Consider the following 18466-nt stretch of genomic DNA (forward strand, 5'->3'; position numbering starts at 1 on the left):
TCTTACTGTTTGCAGGGGCACCCCAAAATTCTCAGAGGTTACTCCTGGCTCGATGCTCAGTAATTATGCCTGGCAGTGTTTGTCGAAAAATATGGGAAACTTTAGACTGAACCTGGATAGGTCCCTGACCAAGCCAATTACCTATCTGCTTTACTATGAGTTATTACTACATTTAAATTTAGTAAATATTTTGACTCTGCCTGGCCAAGCTGAGTTCGATTCCTTTGCCCCTCTCAGAGAGCCCGGCAAGCTACCGAGAGTGTCTCACCCACACAGCAAAGCAAGGCAAACACATTAACAGCAAGTCTCACAAGGGAGACGTTACTGGGCCCGCTTGAGCAAATCGATGAACAATTGGAGGACAGTGCTACGGTGCTATGTGCAAGATGAAATTTCTAGTGATTTATAGACTGATGTGTGAGTACTGTGAATAGCAGAATATTCCACTATTCGATACTCAATATTATAAGTTTGCCCTGATTCAAACATGATCTTACGTGGTCTTGCTCTATACACTTTCATTTTTTGACAACCAACTGTTTTCTAATGATCACAGTCCTAAGCCTCTGGCTTAGTGCTGGACTCACATGATGCATCTCTCCACAGGGCATCTTTGGGGCTTTCAGCATTCAGTTTTCAGCATGCGCCTTGTGGACCATGCTGAATTTTATTAGTGAACACCTGATAATTGAATACAGAAACCTCTGAGATATTCTTCATTTTGTTTTCCTCTTCATATTTTTCCACACTCAGAATTGTTGCTTTGACTCTTAGAAAGATTTTTAAATTTAATTTTATTTTTATACAATTATTCACAATATTTGAGTGCATTTAATATTCAAACACCAATACACCACCATCACACCTTCTCATCACCACATTTCAAATGTTTCCATCCCAAACCTAAAACCTTGCCCTAACGCAGAGACAAAAAAATTACTTTTGCACTGCTTGTTATGAATAATTCGCTAAAAATGATCCAAAAATTGTTTCTTAGAGGAAAGTATGTCAAGGTGGTTGTTTTTAACCAGGAGCCATTAAGCACTTCTATAACAGATTAGTAACATGTTGTTAAGTTTTAGCCTTGTGTGCATATCTGTCTGTCTGTCCATCTATCTTTCTGTATAAATATATTTCCTTTAAGATTGGTTTCCTTCTATTCTATGTTTTTTTAATTTTTTAATGCATCACCATGAGATTCAGTTAAAGATTTGCAAACTTTCGTGATTACATTTCGGTCATAAAATGATTGAGTACGCATCTCTCTACCAGTGCCTATTCTCCACCACCAATGTTTCCAGTATACCTCCTGCCACCCCCACACAATCTCTCCCACCTGCCTTTGTGGCAAACACATTCCCATTTACTCTCTCTCCTTTTGGGTGTTATGGTTTGCAATGCATATAGCAAATGGCCATCATGGTTGCTCTATAGTCTACTCTCAGCAGGAATCTAACATCCTGAGTGAGCCCTCCAAGAATCATTTAAATAGTGGTCCCTTCACAGCGGGGCATATGCAAGGGTGCAGTGGCTGCAGTGGCTGTGTTGGCTGCGGAGCTGACAAGAAACTCCTAAATTTCCTCTGGGAGTGAAGTGGAATTTCTTAAGAACATCATGGATGGAGAAGAGAAAACCTATGGTGGCTATGAAGGCCCTGATGCTATGTGTGTCAAATTAATATCCTCTGATGGTCTTGAGTTTATTGTAAAAAGAGAACATGCGTTAACATCAGGAACAATAAAAGCCATGTTGAGTGGCCCAAGTCAGTTTGCTGAAAATGAAACCAATGAAGTCAATTTTACAGAGATCCCTTCACATGTGCTATCCAAAGTGTGCATGTATTTCACCTACAAGGTTCGTTACACTAACAGCTCCACTGAGATTCCTGAATTCCCAATTGCACCTGAAATTGTACTGGAATGGCTGATGGCTGCGAATTTCCTAGATTGTTAAAGAAAATAAATTATAATAAACTGTTAACTTTTTTCAGGATTTAATACCCGTAGTTCAGTTAGTAACTTTTCATATTTAGCATGTTGCCTGTGTGTAATTGAACTTTTAATGTTCATTGCCAAGCAGATTATCTTCTGTTCTTTTGCATAGCAATCAGAGCTGACATTCGTTTGCTACATCAGTAAACTAAGGACATCTTCAAAAACTGAGAAATAAACTAATATGCCAATTCATAGGTGGTTTTGCATTAGATTTTGGATGTGATTTTTTTAATTAATGGTGGTACAGTAAATGCTAAAATTTAGGCATAGATGTACATGTTCTACAAGAAAATAATTTGCTCTGTATTTTTATGTTTTGTTTTTTAAACTATCCTGATCTTCTAGACATCATTCGTAGCATTATTCGTTATGCAAATGTTGCATTATAAACATGTTTATAACTTAGCCAAGACTTCAATTTTTTATAACTGTCAAAGACATAAGAGTTGTAATTTCTTATCTGTCTTTTGATAAACTGCTCGAGCTCGAGCGGGCCCAGTAACGTCTCCATTGGAGACTTTGTTGTTACTGTGTCTGGCATATCGAATACTCTCGGTAGCTTGCCGGGCTCTCCGAGAGGGGCGGAGGAATCGAACTCCGGTCGGCCATGTTGGCTGCGTGCAAGGCAGACGCCCTACCCGCTGTGCTATCGCTCCAGCCCACTGCAGTATTGTTTAAATGTTTCTTGTCCTTTTGTTTATAGCTGAGATTTAAGAACTTGATTTAAAAGCAGTTTTGGAAGATTACTAGTCAGTTTTTGGAGCTAGTAACTGCATGTAGTCAACAGGTCAGTTACATGACTGATTAAATGTGTGTTGTTCATTTTAACCAATTCACAGTATGTACTTTACTATAGTTATTTCCCCCAATATTCATTCTTCCATAATTCCTTATTGTGTTCACATTTTTGTATTTTTGTATTAACACTTACCTTACTAGACCTTAAAAACTAGACCAGCCTGAATTATTCTATTCTTGCCCATTCCATTTGTATTATTTATGAGAAACATTTTGAGATACACAATGCAATGCTTACAATATACTTTGTTACACATAATCATCTATTTAAATTTATCATCCCGAGTGAATATGACAATGATGATTGGTGGGTCTTTTACCCACATGTCGTGTGAACTTAAACTTAATAAGGAGGTCAATAAGCTCTCTTACTAAACATACCAAAAATATTAAAAACCATGACAGTATAGCTGATGTGAAGTTATGGTAAAAGAAGCACTGAACGTGAGTTTATATTTCCTTTATCTTGTAGTTACAACAATGCTGTCATTATAGAGTCTCTAAATTAAGCTTTCAACTTAGTTCTTCCAGATGGGTTTATTATGGACCAGTTTTTCTGGCAACTGCAACCATCAAGAACCTAGTCTCTACAAGCCTCCTGCGTGCCTAGGTCTGGGGCAACCTTGTGCATTCCTGTAATGCTTAGATGAGGCCAGAGCAAGGTTATAGTAACTTCACTTAATCACACTTAATCACTTAACTTCCCGTTAGTCGTCGATTTGCTCGAGCGGGCGCCAGTAACGTCTCCATTTGTCCCTGTCGCGTGCTAGTGTAGCCCAATGGCATCTCTTCGCTCCGGGAACATGGAGGGCCTCAAACCGATCGTTCATGACCTTGACAAAGAAGTCTGACCATCTGGTAGGTGGCGGCCACGCGGTCTCTTGACATCCCGTGGAATCCAATCAGTAACAGCTCTAGTCCAACGGTCGTCTTTAAATCTCATTACGTGACCAGCCCATCTGATTTTCGACACCTTGGCAAATGAGACAGCGTCCCTGATCCTTGATCCTTGATAGTAACTTCAGAAAATTAAAAACAACCAACACTAAAACACTATCCTCCCGTTGTTCATCAATTTTCTCGAGCGGGCCCAGTAACATCTCCATTGTGAGACTTTGTTGTTACTGTGTTTGGCATATCGAATATGCCACGGGTAGCTTGCCAGGCTCTGCCGTGCGGGTGAGATACTCTCGGTAGCTTGCCGGGCTCTCCGAGAGGGGCGGAGGAATCGAACTGAGGTCAGCCATGTTGGCTGCATGCAAGGCAAACACCCTGCCGCTGTGCTATCACTCCAGCTGGAGCAATAGCACAGAGGTAAGGTGTTTGCCTTGCGCAGTCAGCCCAACCGAGCCAGGTTCTATTCCTCCGCCCCTCTCAGAGAACCTGACAAGCTTGAGAAAAACAACCAAGAGTTTTAAAATTAAATTTTACTCTTTAAAGACCTAATGTTGTAATTTCTAGTTTATGAAAGTAGTGAAGTAAACAACATACATGTTAATTGCATATATTTTAGTAATTTCATAAGACATATGGGTACATATTTTAGTATAAACAACTCAAGATCAGAACTCTATTCTGTTACCTAGTGACAAGTAATGTTAACTATAAAAACCTAAACTACCAACAGAACTGTCAAGGTTCTAGACAAGTTAACTAGAAATAGTTAACCTTGGCCAACTTTAGTGAGTTACTTTGTGTTAGATTCAGAAGTAACTCTAGGTTTAAAACATTGTACTAGAAGATTAGGAAAACCTGTATATTGGTCAAACGGTACTTGCATGTTAATAAAGGCTCAAATGATTGAAAGATTGGAACACTTTGTATTTGATTGTTTTGGCCTTTCTTTGAGGATTTATGAAATTAGGATATCTTTCCATACTTAGGTCATGGGAATTATTTGATTAAATTTAAGAAGTGATCACAATCATGATCCCGACCATCCTGTTGTTCGTGGATTGCCTCGAGCAGGCCCCAGTAATGTCTCTCCTTCTTTCAAGCCCTGAGATTTTTTACAAAGTGCCATATTCAGGGCTCTTTCAGGGTTAGGAGAATGAGACCCATCATTGTTACTGGTATTTGGCATATTGGGTACGCCACGGGGAGTTTGCCAGACTCTGCCATGTGGCAGGTTACATTTGGTAGCCTGCCAGTTTGTCCAAAGTAGGAATGAGGTAATTCGCGGCCGTGCACTTCCAGGAGCTGTGTTTTAGTTTCTGAGTCTTGGCCGTTGATGGGATTACACGGCGCCAATGGGCCAGTTGGTGGTTGTGACCTCTGCCTACTGGAATTTGGAGGATCTCTGTGGAGGATGCTCAGCCCTGATCTGAGCAGGCTTGGAGATCTCAGCCCCGGGACCCGCATGGCTTTGTTCCTCTGCTGGTACTTTCATGCGTGTGGAGAGTGGTCTCAGCATGATGGTGGCTGGTTCTGGAGGTCTTCGGCAGCCAGATAACTGGTCGGGGCAGGGAGGGAAACTCAACCCATTCCTCTCCAAGGGGCCCTGGCGAGGACAGCCAGGTGCGGGGGCAGGAGAAATGATCTTAAAAATATAGTGGTCCCTTCTCTATTCTATCTGTCAGTCTCCCAACTGTTACATTATTTTCCACAAATAAGTGCAGTCATTCTATGTATGTTCCTCTCTCTCACTGAATGATTTCTCTTAGCATGACACTCTCTATATTGATGCACATATATGCAGATTTCATTATTTCACCTTTTCTAAAAGATGCATAGTATTCCATTGTGTAGATGTACCAAAGTCGTTTTTAACCAGTTTTTACCTTTGTTTTTACCTTTCTCGGGCACTTGGATTTTTTTTTCAGATTCTGGCTATTGCAAAGAGTTCTGCAATGAATGTACAAGTGCAAATGTCATTTCTACTGTAATTCTTTGCATCTCCAGGATATATTCCCAGAAGAGGTATTGCGGGGTCAAATGGGAGCTCAATTTCTAGTTTTTTGGAGAAACGTCCATATTGTTTTCCAAAAAGTCTGTGCCAGTCAGCATTCCCACCAGAGGATAAAGAGAGTGCCCTTCGACTCATATCCATGCCAACACTGGTTGCTTTAGGTCTTTTGGGTATGTACCAGTTTCTCTGGTGTGACATGGTATTATTTGTTTGCATCTGCATCTCCCTGATTATTTGTGATGAAGAGCATTTTTTCATGTACCTTTTGGTCATCCAAATTTCTCCTCTGAGAAAGTTTCTGTTTATTTCATTGCCCCACATTCTGATGGGATGAATGTTTTCTTACTGTAGAGTTCAACCAGTGCCTTATATACCCTTGATATTCACCCCTTATCAGATGGGTATTGGGTGAATATCCTTTGTCATTCTGTAAACTGTCTTTGTATTATGCTCAATGATTTTTTTGAGGCACAGAGGCTACTTAGTTTAAGATAGTCCCATTAGTGTATCTCTGTTTCCACTTGCTTGTTCGGTGGCATGTCACCTTTGATAATACTTTTATTTTCAATGACGTGGAGGATTTTGCTGACCTTCTCTTCAATGGACCTTATGGATTCAGATCTGATGCTGAGGTTCTTTAATCCATTTTGATCTGACTTTTTTGCGTGGTTTAGGTACAGGTCTAAGCCCATTTTTTTTGCATGTAGCTGTCCAGTTTTGCTGGGTTCCAAGCTATGGAGCAGACCTCCTGGTAATGATCTCAAATATTCTTGGGTGTTTTCTCCCATTCTGTTATTTAACATTCCCCAGATGAGTGCAGTCTTTCTATCTCTGTTCCTCTTTTTCTGGCTCATTTCACCTAGCATGTTACTGACTATGTTGAACTACTTGTATGTAAATTTCATGACTTCATCCTTTCTAACAGCTGCAGTGTATTCCACTGAAGGATAGAGTATTCTTGGTGAAGCAATCGTTTCATTGATTTTTTTCACTATAACCACCCATTGGCCTAGGACAGTTTCCTTTGATAAGTCGGCTGCAAAAATAAGGGATACTCCTTTGTATGTGATTTCCTTCTTTAGCCTTTCTGCTTGCAGTATTATGTCTCTATCTGTGGTATCCATCATTCTGAATATGATGTCTTGGTGTCTCTTTATCAGAATCTCTTTTAGTAGGTACCTTTCAAGCTCCTTGGATCTGGATGTATGCATTCTCCAGCTTTGGGAAATTCTCAGCAATGATGTCCTTAACAGTTGCTACTTCATTGCTACTTCAACTGCCTCCCCATTCTTCTGAATCTTTGATGATTCTTATGTTGTTCCTTTGAAGTTCATCCTCTAGGTCTCTGATTCACATGAGCTTTTTTGAGATCCTTTCCCATTATATTCCGTTGCCTGTATGCGTTATGCAGCTCATCTTGAATCTCAGTGATTCTGTTTTCAGTGGTGGTCATTCTAATGTTCAGTATGCACACTCTGTTTTTAAATTCATCTACTGAATCCTTTATTAGTGATGCATGTTTGTTGCTTTCTTATTTCTGCTTTCACTGCTTCCTGGTTTTATTGGCTGTCCACTCTTTTATGGCTTCCTTTAAATTACTGGCTGCCTATTCCATTGTTTCTCTGAGTTCAATAAACATCGACAACATTTCATCTCTAAAATCTTTATTGGAGAGATTGCATTTTTGGTATTCCCTATTGAGGCTTCTAAGCTCTTTTCTTCATCCACTCCTCATGGTGGGAATTTGTGCCTTTTCTTCATGGTCCTTAAAAAAGGAGGGACGCTGTCTCATTTGCCAAGGTGTCAAAAATCAGATGGGCTGGTCACGTAATGAGATTTAAAGACAACCGCTGGACTAGAGCTGTTACTGACTAGATTCCACCGGATGTCAAAAGACCACGTGGCCGCCCACCTACCACATGGTCAGACTTCTTTGTGAAGATCATGAACGATCGGTTTGAGGCTCTTCATGATCCCAGAGCGAACAGATGCCATTGGGCTACACTAGCACGCAACAGGGACAAATGGAGACGTTACTGGCGCCCGCTCAAGCAAATCGACGACTAACGGGAAGTTAAGTTTAAGTTTTCATGCTCCTTAGATATTTTCGAGGTGGGACCCTCCGGTTTACTCTTGATGTTCCCCTCTTGCTGTAAGAAAGGATTCTGAATGAGTTCTTCAATGGTGGTCACCTTTTCCCTTTCTAGAATAGTAGCTTCATCTTTGGTGCTACTCCTTTGTGACCTCTGTGAGTCCTCTAGTGCCGTTTCAGATATGCGTTCCTTAATGTAGACTTGTTCATTTTCTTGTATTCACATTTACTTGGCTGAGATCAAAAGAGGCTAGTGGACTATTGGCATAATGTGTTTGTGACAGCCAGGCTGTCCTCCTCAAAATTCGGTAATGGAGATTGAAATTTGAGTTCAAAGTGTAGAGAAAGGGGAAAATCAGAGCAGACACATGAGATGCTACTGCCTTGCAGGCCATGCCCACCACCACTGCTCTACTTTTGGGGGAGTAAGCCCCAATGGTGCCTGATCTAGAATAAAGTCCCACATCTGATGCAGTCTTTAGATTTGCTGGGGAACGCCTCTGTCCTGAGTGCCTCTGGGGGCAGGGGGCATGGCCAATGATGAGGAGTCTTGCAGTTCCCTGAGCTGGATTTCTGGCACACTGCCCTGGAGTGCACGTCCACCAACCATTTGCCTTCTATTTTAAACCTCAATAAATATGGTGTGCTTCATTTGATCTATCAGTAGTGTAACGTATAAGAGGTTGGAAGAGATTCATTCATGGGTGAGGCTAGTCTGAGAGTGTGGATAGCGCTGTGAGAATAGGGGTGGTTGAGTTATGGACAATAGGGCTAAAAAGAGCATAGGAATCTTTCAAAATCTGATCTATTTATTTATTTATTTCAGTTTTGGGGCCACACTTGGTTATGCTCAGGTACTGCTCCTGGCTCTGCTCTCAGGAATCATTCCTGGAGAAGTCACTATAATAAAAAGTCAAAATAGTTTGAAAATTAATGTAGAACATGGAACCAGGCTGGTTATTTTAATTTAAGCCCCAGGTTCACGATATTGTTACTTGCCAAATAGCTACACATGTTCCTTAACAAGTGCTGGGTTTATTTAAGAGTGAAATAGAAAAAGATTTTTATGTTTTATATGTACTGGTTTCAAACATTTTTGCTGGAGCACTGTACTGTTTTACAGGCTACTGTGTTATTGATCTGTTGTTTGGTTTAAGTTTTCTGTGACTGCTGTAACCAATTACCTGTTAGCTTAAACATCAGAAGAAAAAAAATACGCACTCCTACAAGCCAGAAATTTCATGTACAGATCACTGGGAAAAAGATGTCAGCCAGGATATATCCCTTCTATAGAAGGTCTTTAGCCTGTATTTTCTGTTAACTTCTGATAACTTCCACGAGGCTTGTCTGGTAGTTAATACACTTACATCCTGGCCTCGAAGGTCACATGACCTTCTCATCTATCTTCATCATCTACTTCCTCCATTTTGTCACAAAAAGTGTTATTCCATTGACTCAACTGAAAATACACCAGATCTCTCCATTGCCAACCATAGCATCTATTCAATCAAGGTTTTCTAAACAAAGGAATATCTGCAGGGTTGATGGTTTCTTTGAATGGCCATTATCCATTCTACACCATGACATTGTTAGCATCTAAAATTACATGAATGGACTAGATGTTTGTGTATGTGAATGCTTTTATTTTTTGTGTGTTTTATCTACAACTGATGGTGCTCAGAACTTCCTCATGGTTCTTTGCTCAGAAGTTAGCCCTGGCAGGGCTCAGGAGATATATGGAGTGCCAGGGAGACAAGCAGGCCAACTGGATTGAAGACAAGCACCCTACCCTCTGTACTATGTGTACAACCACTATAAATATTTCTTTTATCCAATTTATGAGGCCTCCAGGGCTCTGTACATTTATACCATGTGGAACCCTCTCCAATGGGATAGATCCATACAACAGAATATCAGTCAGAGGAAGTAATGACATACTGTAGCACAGATGAACTTTGAAAGCATCGGGGTTTAAAAACAGCTGCCAAGAAGGTCACACATCTTAAGATCCATATATGTGAGTGGTTTCGAGAACGAAAATTCATATAGACAAAAGACGAGTGTTGCCAGGAACCAGAGGAGAGAGAGAATGGAGAGGTCAGGGGGTACTAAAGAGGCTGTTTTTGGAAATGATGGAACTGTTATGAATAAAATAAGGGTCACTCTTACTGTCTGTCCTTCCATTGATTTGTGCCAGCGGACCCAGTAATTTCTCCATTGTGACAATTGTTACTATGTTTGGCATATTGAATACTTCATGCATAACGTGCCAGTCTTTGCCATGCCGGGGCGAAACTCTCGGTAACTTGCAGGGCTCTTTGCAAGGAATGGAGAAATAGAACTCGGGTTGCACATATTGGTCACTTGCAAGGCAAATGCCCTTTCCGCTGTGCTATAGCTGCAGCCCATGGATAAAATAATGGTAATAGTTGCAAAACTAGCAAGTATAGCAAATGCCACTGAAATTTGTCATAAATGATGGATCACATAAAAAATTGCTTAAGCATGTGCGTATTTTAAAAGGGTACAAGTTCTCTCTCCTTTACTCATTGCCTAGAAGCACCTAGAAAAATTGGGAATAGCTGTTGGGCTGTGTTAGATTTTTTCTTCTTTGCAAACTCTAAATTATGTAAATGCAGTACATCTTACCTTTTTCACTGTAGCAATAGAAGACCGTGAGACACTCTCCTTTGGGCCCCTAATCCCTGTGCTGGCCAAGGTGTTCTTACTCTTTTCCCCTTAGGAATTACATTAAACACTTCACTTCAAAGTCTCTCTCCCTGTCCCCCAAAAGAAAAATGAATCACTATTCTCAATGTTTGCAGCTTGATTTTTGTTTCTTTTGTCTTTGCATGTTTAACACTTGGTGGTTGTTTTGTGGCCACACCACGTGATGCTGGGAGAACCAGGCTGTCTGCCCAAGTTCCAGCAGTAGCTCCAGAATGAACTTCAGCTCTTAGAGCTCTCTCTGACCTTGTTTGTAACCTGTTACTTTTCACATATCTTATTTTCCTAGTTTGATAAATGGAATTCAGTTTTTCATTAAAAAACATTTTAATGTAACCCACCGACTTTCCCATCATGGCCATCTGGTATCCTGGTCCCAGTCCTTCCCCATTTACTTCCCTTTTATTCATCAACCCATATCTCTCCTAGGACCATCTCTTCCCACCAGCACCTTCCCAGCCTCCAGAAGAGCCGGTCCCAACCGCTCTGGGAGAGGTACTCTAGTGCGCATGTCCCAGTCCGGATTCTCCCAAGGCCCAGCCTCCAACGCCAGTTATAGTGTTGGTTTTTGTGTGAGCTTCTGTTAACATCGATGTTTGGAGCAAGCTGCAGGCACCAGGCACCACGGAAAACCCCCGAGAGGCCCCTGAAAGTAATATATTTTGAGCTCCCAAGTAAGTAATGTCAGGATGCTGTGGTCTGAAAGACACATTGGTGAAATTGGGGAGTTTGCAAATCCAAAGAACTTAGTCATATATACCTCACTGTTGAACCATGCTGGCCTAGTGTCCCGTAATACTGGCTCTGAGGATTGTTAGGAAGATGAAGTGAAATGGTGCATCTAGGGTGGCTGACCTATTGCCCTGAGTACATGACAATTGGTCTTTACATGTTCTAAGAGCTGATTTTCGGACTTACTGCTACAACTGTTATCTTTGCTTGGTCACTATTTACAGTCACCCCTGACTAACTCTGAGGGCCCTTGACTGTTCATCTGTAGATTCTGACCCCAGTGTATGTGTTAGCATCCCACAGCCTGATCACTTATGGATAGACCACGGAAACCTTTTGGAGACATGTCTCAAATCTCTTTATTTAATAACAGAGGTCCTGAAACATAAAGACAGCCTCTGTGAATCTATTTTTGCTTTTCAACAGGTTATCTTCTTCTACTCATCCTCCTACTTCAACCTATTCCATTTTTTTATACTAAACCAAACACTCTAACTGTGCTATTTCTCCCATTCTTTTTTGGAGGAGACTGCCGATGGAAATATACTTACCTGTACTCAGGGCTTACTCCTGGCTCTGTGCTGTAGGATAATATCTAGTGAAACTCCTTGGACCATATAGGATTCCAGGGATGACTCTTAGGTCAGCCTCCTGCAATGCCTTATCAGGTATACTATTTCTCTGACCCACCCCACCCCAACTCTTCATCAGGCCCATAAAATTTCTCCTCTAAATGACTTTACAACCCTGAGACAAGTTTCTCTTTCATAGAGTCTTGTCTGTTTCCCCTTTTATCCCCCGCTAACTTCTATTTGTTTCTCCTGAATCCTTCAATCCACACCCCGTCCAAATGATAACCACAATGGAAAAGCTCTCAACATTCAGAAATTTTATTACTAATCTATTAACCTATATGCATCTATTTATTTTTTGAAAAATGTATCAGAATAAATGAAATGTTTATGGCATTTCAGGCGTTTGTCTAAGGCAACCATCTGGTACTTAAAGTGGCACCAACCATTCCAGCTACTTATAGCCATAGAATTAAGTGATGTCAATATATTTTTCTCTCTCGATAAAAAACTGCACTTTCCCAAAAGAGTTGCATTTGGCAGCATTCTCACGCTCTTTCTGAGCCTTCCTCTTCATAGCCTCATGCTCTGGTCTCTGCTCTTTTGTGATGGGCTTTGACACGACTGGCTCGGAAACATTGGGCTTTCTCCATGGAATTGGTTGGAAACAGAAGTGTTGGAGTAGAAACTGACTCTGATGGTTGGGTGGAGCCTGGCACTGGGTCCCAAAGACAGGAAGAGGGCCCCACTGGAGAGAAGTGCTAGCTGTTGTCTTGGAGGGAGCAGGTCTCGGAAGTTGCTGGCTGAGAAATAGGCCGGCTAGTAGAGCTCAGCAAAGCTGGTCGAGATGGGTTGGTCGAAATGGGCTGAGCTGGTCTGGCAGGTTGTGACAAATATGCAGTCGCTGGCGGGGATGAATTGGTGGCAGTTGGCCGAGCTGAGTTGGTCAAGCCAGGCCTGGCAGGGTAAGCTGCAGCAGGACGATGTGAAGCCAGAGACTGTGGTTTCTGAGGAACACGTTGGGCTTGCGGCTTCTCCATGGTAAGAAGAGGCAAAGGTACCAATTTGACCTTCCCAGGAGGTGGCAGCTGAGACTGGGAAGGAGCTGAGCATTCTTCAGCATTGCTGCTTGATTTCTGAGCTTTGACCTGAGTTTTCTCAAGATCTTTTCCATTCTTTATAGCACTTGCCAATGGTTTCAAAGCTGAAGAGATCTGGACATCTTTGGGCTTCTTTGAACTACCCCAAACCCTGGAGGAAGCAGATCCAGGCTTTGGACCCTTCTTCTTCCCCAGTGCATCAAACTCTTGCACAGATTCCAGCATGTGCATGCCCTGGCAGCTGCGGGGCTTTTTAAGGGCCACTTGGCAAAGCTCAGGTTGACTTGACTTGCGTTTCTTCCTGGCAGTGGTGGACTTCTCTTCTGCCTTCACCTTGTTCCCTGTCTGCTTCTTGTCATCAGCTTTCTCTGAGTTTTCTCTGGCCTTTTTGGTCTTCTCCTGCCCATGGCTCTTGGTCTTGTTGATCCTGCTGGACGCAGCTTTCTGAGGTTTGCTGTTGGGTTTGGACATGGTCACAGGACAACTATCACTGGCTGCAACATTACAAACAATCCCTGCTCCCCCTAGCAAGCGTTCTGAGTCCTTAGAATGGATATTGGCCTTGGGTTCTCCCTCCAGAGGCTCAGAGGCCTGGTTTTTGTTCTTCCGTGTTGGGTGGGAGGTCCCCTTAGTGCCACCTGAGTTTTATTTCTCCTGATTCAGAGTGATGGTAACTGTGGTGTTCATTCCCTGCAGATCTTTACATTGATCTAGGTTTTTTAAGCATTCAAAGAGCTGGGGAAGTTGTTTATCTTCCACCCATTTCATGATATCCTCTCCAGAAAGGAGAGGTCCCAGAGTGTCCTGATTAGAGTAAACCACCTGACTTCCTTCCTGGTAGGAAAATAACAGTCTGTAACTCTGATTTGGAACTTCAGATGGTGTTCTTTCAACAAGACTGGCAGAAAGTGATGGGTACAGAGACACCATGTGGTTGGTATCTAAGGTTTTCTCATAGCAAGCTGCCATAGACATGGAAGAGACAGTGGTGTCTTGGTCAAGGATAGTCACAGTAAAGTTTCCCATATAAGAATTCTTTTCAGTACTTTCTGCAATATCCCACTCCAAAGCACTTGGGTGGGAAGCAGACCAAGTGGATAGCTGGCCCTGGCCAGACACTCCAGGCAGCATTGTAGTGCTAGAATGTTGGTCAAGTTCGGCACTACCTATGAGTGGCTGGAAAGAGATGGTAGAATCTGAGGGAAGGAGCCAAGCAGATCTACCAGCTGGAATAGATAGGCTGGAGTACTTGCAGACACTTCCTGTTAGGGAAGCTGCATTGTTCACCACGGGAAGGGGAAGCTGCAGAGTACGTGCAGTTCCCAATACAGATGGAGTTTGAATATTTTCTGTAAGGAACAAGAGGGTGATAAAAAAATCTGTGAGACTGATAACCTCCGAAAACATTTTTTTTTCTATTTGGGTCACACCCAGAGATGCACAGGGGTAACTGCTGGTTCGGTTCATGCACTCAGGTATTACTCCTGGCACTGGTAAGGGGACTATATACAATGTTGGGAATGGAACCCGGGTTGGCCACGTGCAAGGCAAACACCCTACCTGCTGTGCTATCACTCCAGCCCCTGCCAACAATGTTTGAGAGGAGCAAAATTCAATTAAGTTTCAAGTATAGAGAAGAGTCTAATACCAACAGTCAAGTAAGTTACCAAACAACTTTGGGTGGTTGAAAGGCTGGAACATTTTGCATTTGATTTATTTGGCACCACGCTCCCCAAGTGAACAGAGAGCTATACAAGACTCTGGTGATGTTGGTACTTGGAAATGTATAGTCGAAGTGACATTTGCACTTGTTTGTTCATTGCAGCACTCTTTACAATAGCCAGAAACTGGAGAAAACCTGAATGCCCAAGAACAGATGACTGGTTAAAGAAACTTTGGTACATCTACACAATGGAGTACTATGTAGCTCTTAGAAAAGATGAAGTCATGAAATTTACATACAAGTGGTACAATATGGAAAGTATCATGCTAAGCGAAATGAGTCAGAAAGAGAGGGATAGACATAGAAAGATTGCATTCATCTGGGGGATATAAAGTAACAAAGTATGAGATTAATACCCAAGAATAGCTGAGATCAGCACCAGGAGGATTACTCCATAACTTAGAGGCCAGCCGGGTATCCTAGAGGAAAGGGCAGTTCAGAAAGAGAAGGGAGCACCAAATAAAGGATGTTTGGAGGATCCTCCCAGGAGGGGAGATGCATGTCGAAAGTAGACTATGGACTGAACATGTTTGCCACTCAATGCCTCTTTTGCAGACCACAACACCCAAAAGGAGAGAGAGAACACAGGGGATTGCCCTGCCACAGAGACAGGGGGGATGGGGGGATGGGGGTGGGAGGGATATTATCCATGGTGGTGGAAAATGGGCACTGGTGGAGGGATGGGTATCTGATCATTGTATAATTGAAATCAAAGCACAAAAAATTGTAAATCTACAACTTTAAAAAAAATAAAATAAAATAAAGGGAAAAAAAAGGATTTGTTGCTTAGAGCTAGTTTCTCCTCGTCCTAGCTCTACCAGTAGCTTGCTCTCCTGTTGAACTTTACATTATTGCCTAGAATGGAATCATTTTACAACTAGGAAGTCCTAAGAGAATGACTAACATTTTATTGGAGAAGAAAGAAACCCGAGGGCCAGAATTGGCGTAGAGACTTTTTCAAGCTTCCCCCCATTTTTTTAATTAGGATTGGGGTGGAGTGGATTTGGACGAATATTTGGCAGTGATCTTGGGCTATTCCTGGTGCTGTACTCTGAAGTAACCCCTTGTAGTGCTCAGGAGACTTTATGCAGTGACAGAGATCCAACTGGCTGCCTATAAGGCAAATGCCTTATCCCCTCCTGCACTATCTTGCTGTCCCTTATGTATTACCAGATTACGGAACCTAAACATGTGGACTTTCTTTCCAGGACTCTGGCTAGATCACTACAATGTCAGAAACTAGGAGGAAGATACTTTCCATTAATATAGGCATGTGGGCTTTGAGAAGCTTTATGCCACGGAACATCAAAACCTCAAGGAAATGGATAAATTCCTAGACTCCTACAGACTACCAAGGCTGAACCAAGAAGATCTGGAATACCTGAACAGACCTATCACCATCAAGGAAATTGAAATGGTAATAAAAAGTCTCCCCAAGCACAAAAGCCCCGGCCCGGATGGATTCACCAGTGAATTCTTCCAAATCTTTAAAGAAGACTTACTCCCAATCCTCTTTAAGCTTTTCCATGAAATTGAAATATCAAATACACTTCCGAACAGTTTCTATGAAGCAAATATCATACTAATACCAAAAGCAGACAGAAATAACACAAAGAAAGAGAACTACAGGCCGATATCCCTGATGAACACAGATGCAAAGATCCTCAACAAACTACTAGCAAATAGAATCCAACTACTCATCAAAAAGATCATACACCATGACCAAGTAGGATTCATCCCAGGGATGAAAGGATGGTTCAACATTCGGAAATCAATCAACATAATCCATCATATCAACAAAAGAAAAGATAAAAAGCATATGATCATATCAATAGATGCAGAGAAAGCATTTGACAAGATCCAGCACCACTTTATGATGAAAACCCTAGCCAAAATGGGTATACAGGGGACTTTCCTCAACATAGTTAAAGCCATCTACCACAAGACTACAGCAAGCATCATCCTCAATGGGGAAAAACTGAGAGCCTTCCCTCTAAGATCAGGGATGAGACAAGGATGCCCACTCTCTCCACTGCTGTTCAATATAGTACTGGAAGTACTTGCAATAGCAATTAGGCAAGAAAAAGATATTAAGGGCATTCAGGTAGGAAAGGAACAAATCAAGCTCTCACTATTCACAGATGATATGATACTATACTTAGAGAACCCAATAACCTCCACCAAAAAACTCCTAGAAACAATAGACTTGTATGGTAAAGTTGCAGGCTATAAAATCAATACCCAAAAGTCCATGACTTTCCTATACGCAAACAGTGAGAGAGAGGAAAGCTATATGAAAAAATCAATCCCGTTCACAATTGTGCCCCAGAAAATCAAGTACCTAAGAATCAGCTTAACTAAGGAAGTAAAGGACCTGTACAAAGAAACCTACAAAACGCTACTTCAGGAAATAAAAGAGGACATGAGGAAATGGATAGACATCCCCTGTTCATGGGTCGGGAGACTTAACATTGTCAAAATGGCAATACTACCGAAAGCACTGTATAAATTCAATGCAATTCCTATAAGGACACCCATGACATTCTTCAAAGAAATGGAGCAAACACTCCTGAAATTTATATGGAACAATAAGCCCCCACGAATAGCTAAAGCAATTCTTGGGAAAAAGAAAATGGGAGGAGTCAACCTCCCTAACTTCAAACTTTACTACAAAGCGGTAATAATCAAAACAGCATGGTACTGGAACAAAGGCAGAACTGCAGACCAATGGAACAGAGTTGAATACACTGACATCTCCCCTCAATCATATGATCATCTAATCTTCGATAAAGGTGCAAGAAATGTGAAGTGGAGTAAGGAAAGCCTCTTTAACAAATTGTGCTGGCATTGCTGGACGGCTACATGCAAAAAAATGGGCTCAGAACTCTGCCTAACACCATGTACAAAGGTAAGATCAAAATGGATTAAAGACCTCAACATCAGACCAGAAACCATAAGGTACATTGAAGACAAAGTTGGCAAAACCCTCCATGACATTGAGGCTAATGGTATTTTCAAAGATGACACACCACTGGCTGAGCAAGTGAAAACAGAGATAGGTAAATGGGACTATCTTAAACTAAGAAGCTTCTGCACCTCCAAAGAAACAGTGACCAAAATACAAAGACAGTCTACAGAATGGGAAAGAATATTCGCCGAATAAACATCTGACAAGGGGTTGATATCAGGGATATACAAAAAAACTGGTTGAACTCCACAAGAAGAAAACATCCAACCCCATCCAAAAATGGGGCAATGAAATGAACAGAAACTTTCTCAAAGAAGAAATCCGAATGGCAAAAAAGCACATGAGAAAATGCTCTACATCATTAATCATCAGGGAGATGCAGATCAAAACCACAATGAGATACCATCTCACACCTCAGAGACTGGCCCACAATCAAAAGAACAAAAGCAACCTTTGCTGGCGCGGATGTGGCGAGAAAGGGACACTCCTTCACTGTTGGTGGGAATGCCGACTGGTTCAGCCCTTTTGGAAAACAGTATGGATGTTCCTCAAAAAATTAGAAATTGAGCTCCCATTTGACCCAGCGATACCACTCCTGGGAATATATCCCAGAGAGGCAAAAATGTGTAGCCGAAGTGACATCTGCATTTGTTTGTTCATTGCAGCACTCTTTACAGTAGCCAGAAACTGGAAGAGACCTGAGTGCCCAAGAACAGATGACTGGTTAAAGAAACTTTGGTACATCTACACAATGGAGTACTATGTAGCTCTTAGAAAAGATGAAGTCATGAACTTTACATACAAGTGGTACAATATGGAAAGTATCATGCTAAGCGAAATGAGTCAGAAAGA

At 41.7% G+C, this 18466-nt stretch overlaps 1 protein-coding gene across 1 annotated transcript; it reads left to right on the forward strand.

Moving 5' to 3' along the window:
* Positions 1–1581: 1581 nt before the first annotated feature.
* On the forward strand, positions 1582–2184 carry LOC130021431 (elongin-C-like). The gene has a single exon (XM_056112203.1). It carries the CDS (start codon positions 1615–1617, stop codon positions 1951–1953), a length of 339 nt encoding a protein of 112 aa, XP_055968178.1. The 5' UTR covers positions 1582–1614; the 3' UTR covers positions 1954–2184.
* Positions 2185–18466: the final 16282 nt, after the last annotated feature.

This window comes from Sorex fumeus, unplaced genomic scaffold (genome assembly GCF_029834395.1).
Source record: "Sorex fumeus unplaced genomic scaffold, SorFum_2.1 ptg000015l, whole genome shotgun sequence".
In the NCBI taxonomy this organism is placed as follows: domain Eukaryota; kingdom Metazoa; phylum Chordata; class Mammalia; order Eulipotyphla; family Soricidae; genus Sorex; species Sorex fumeus.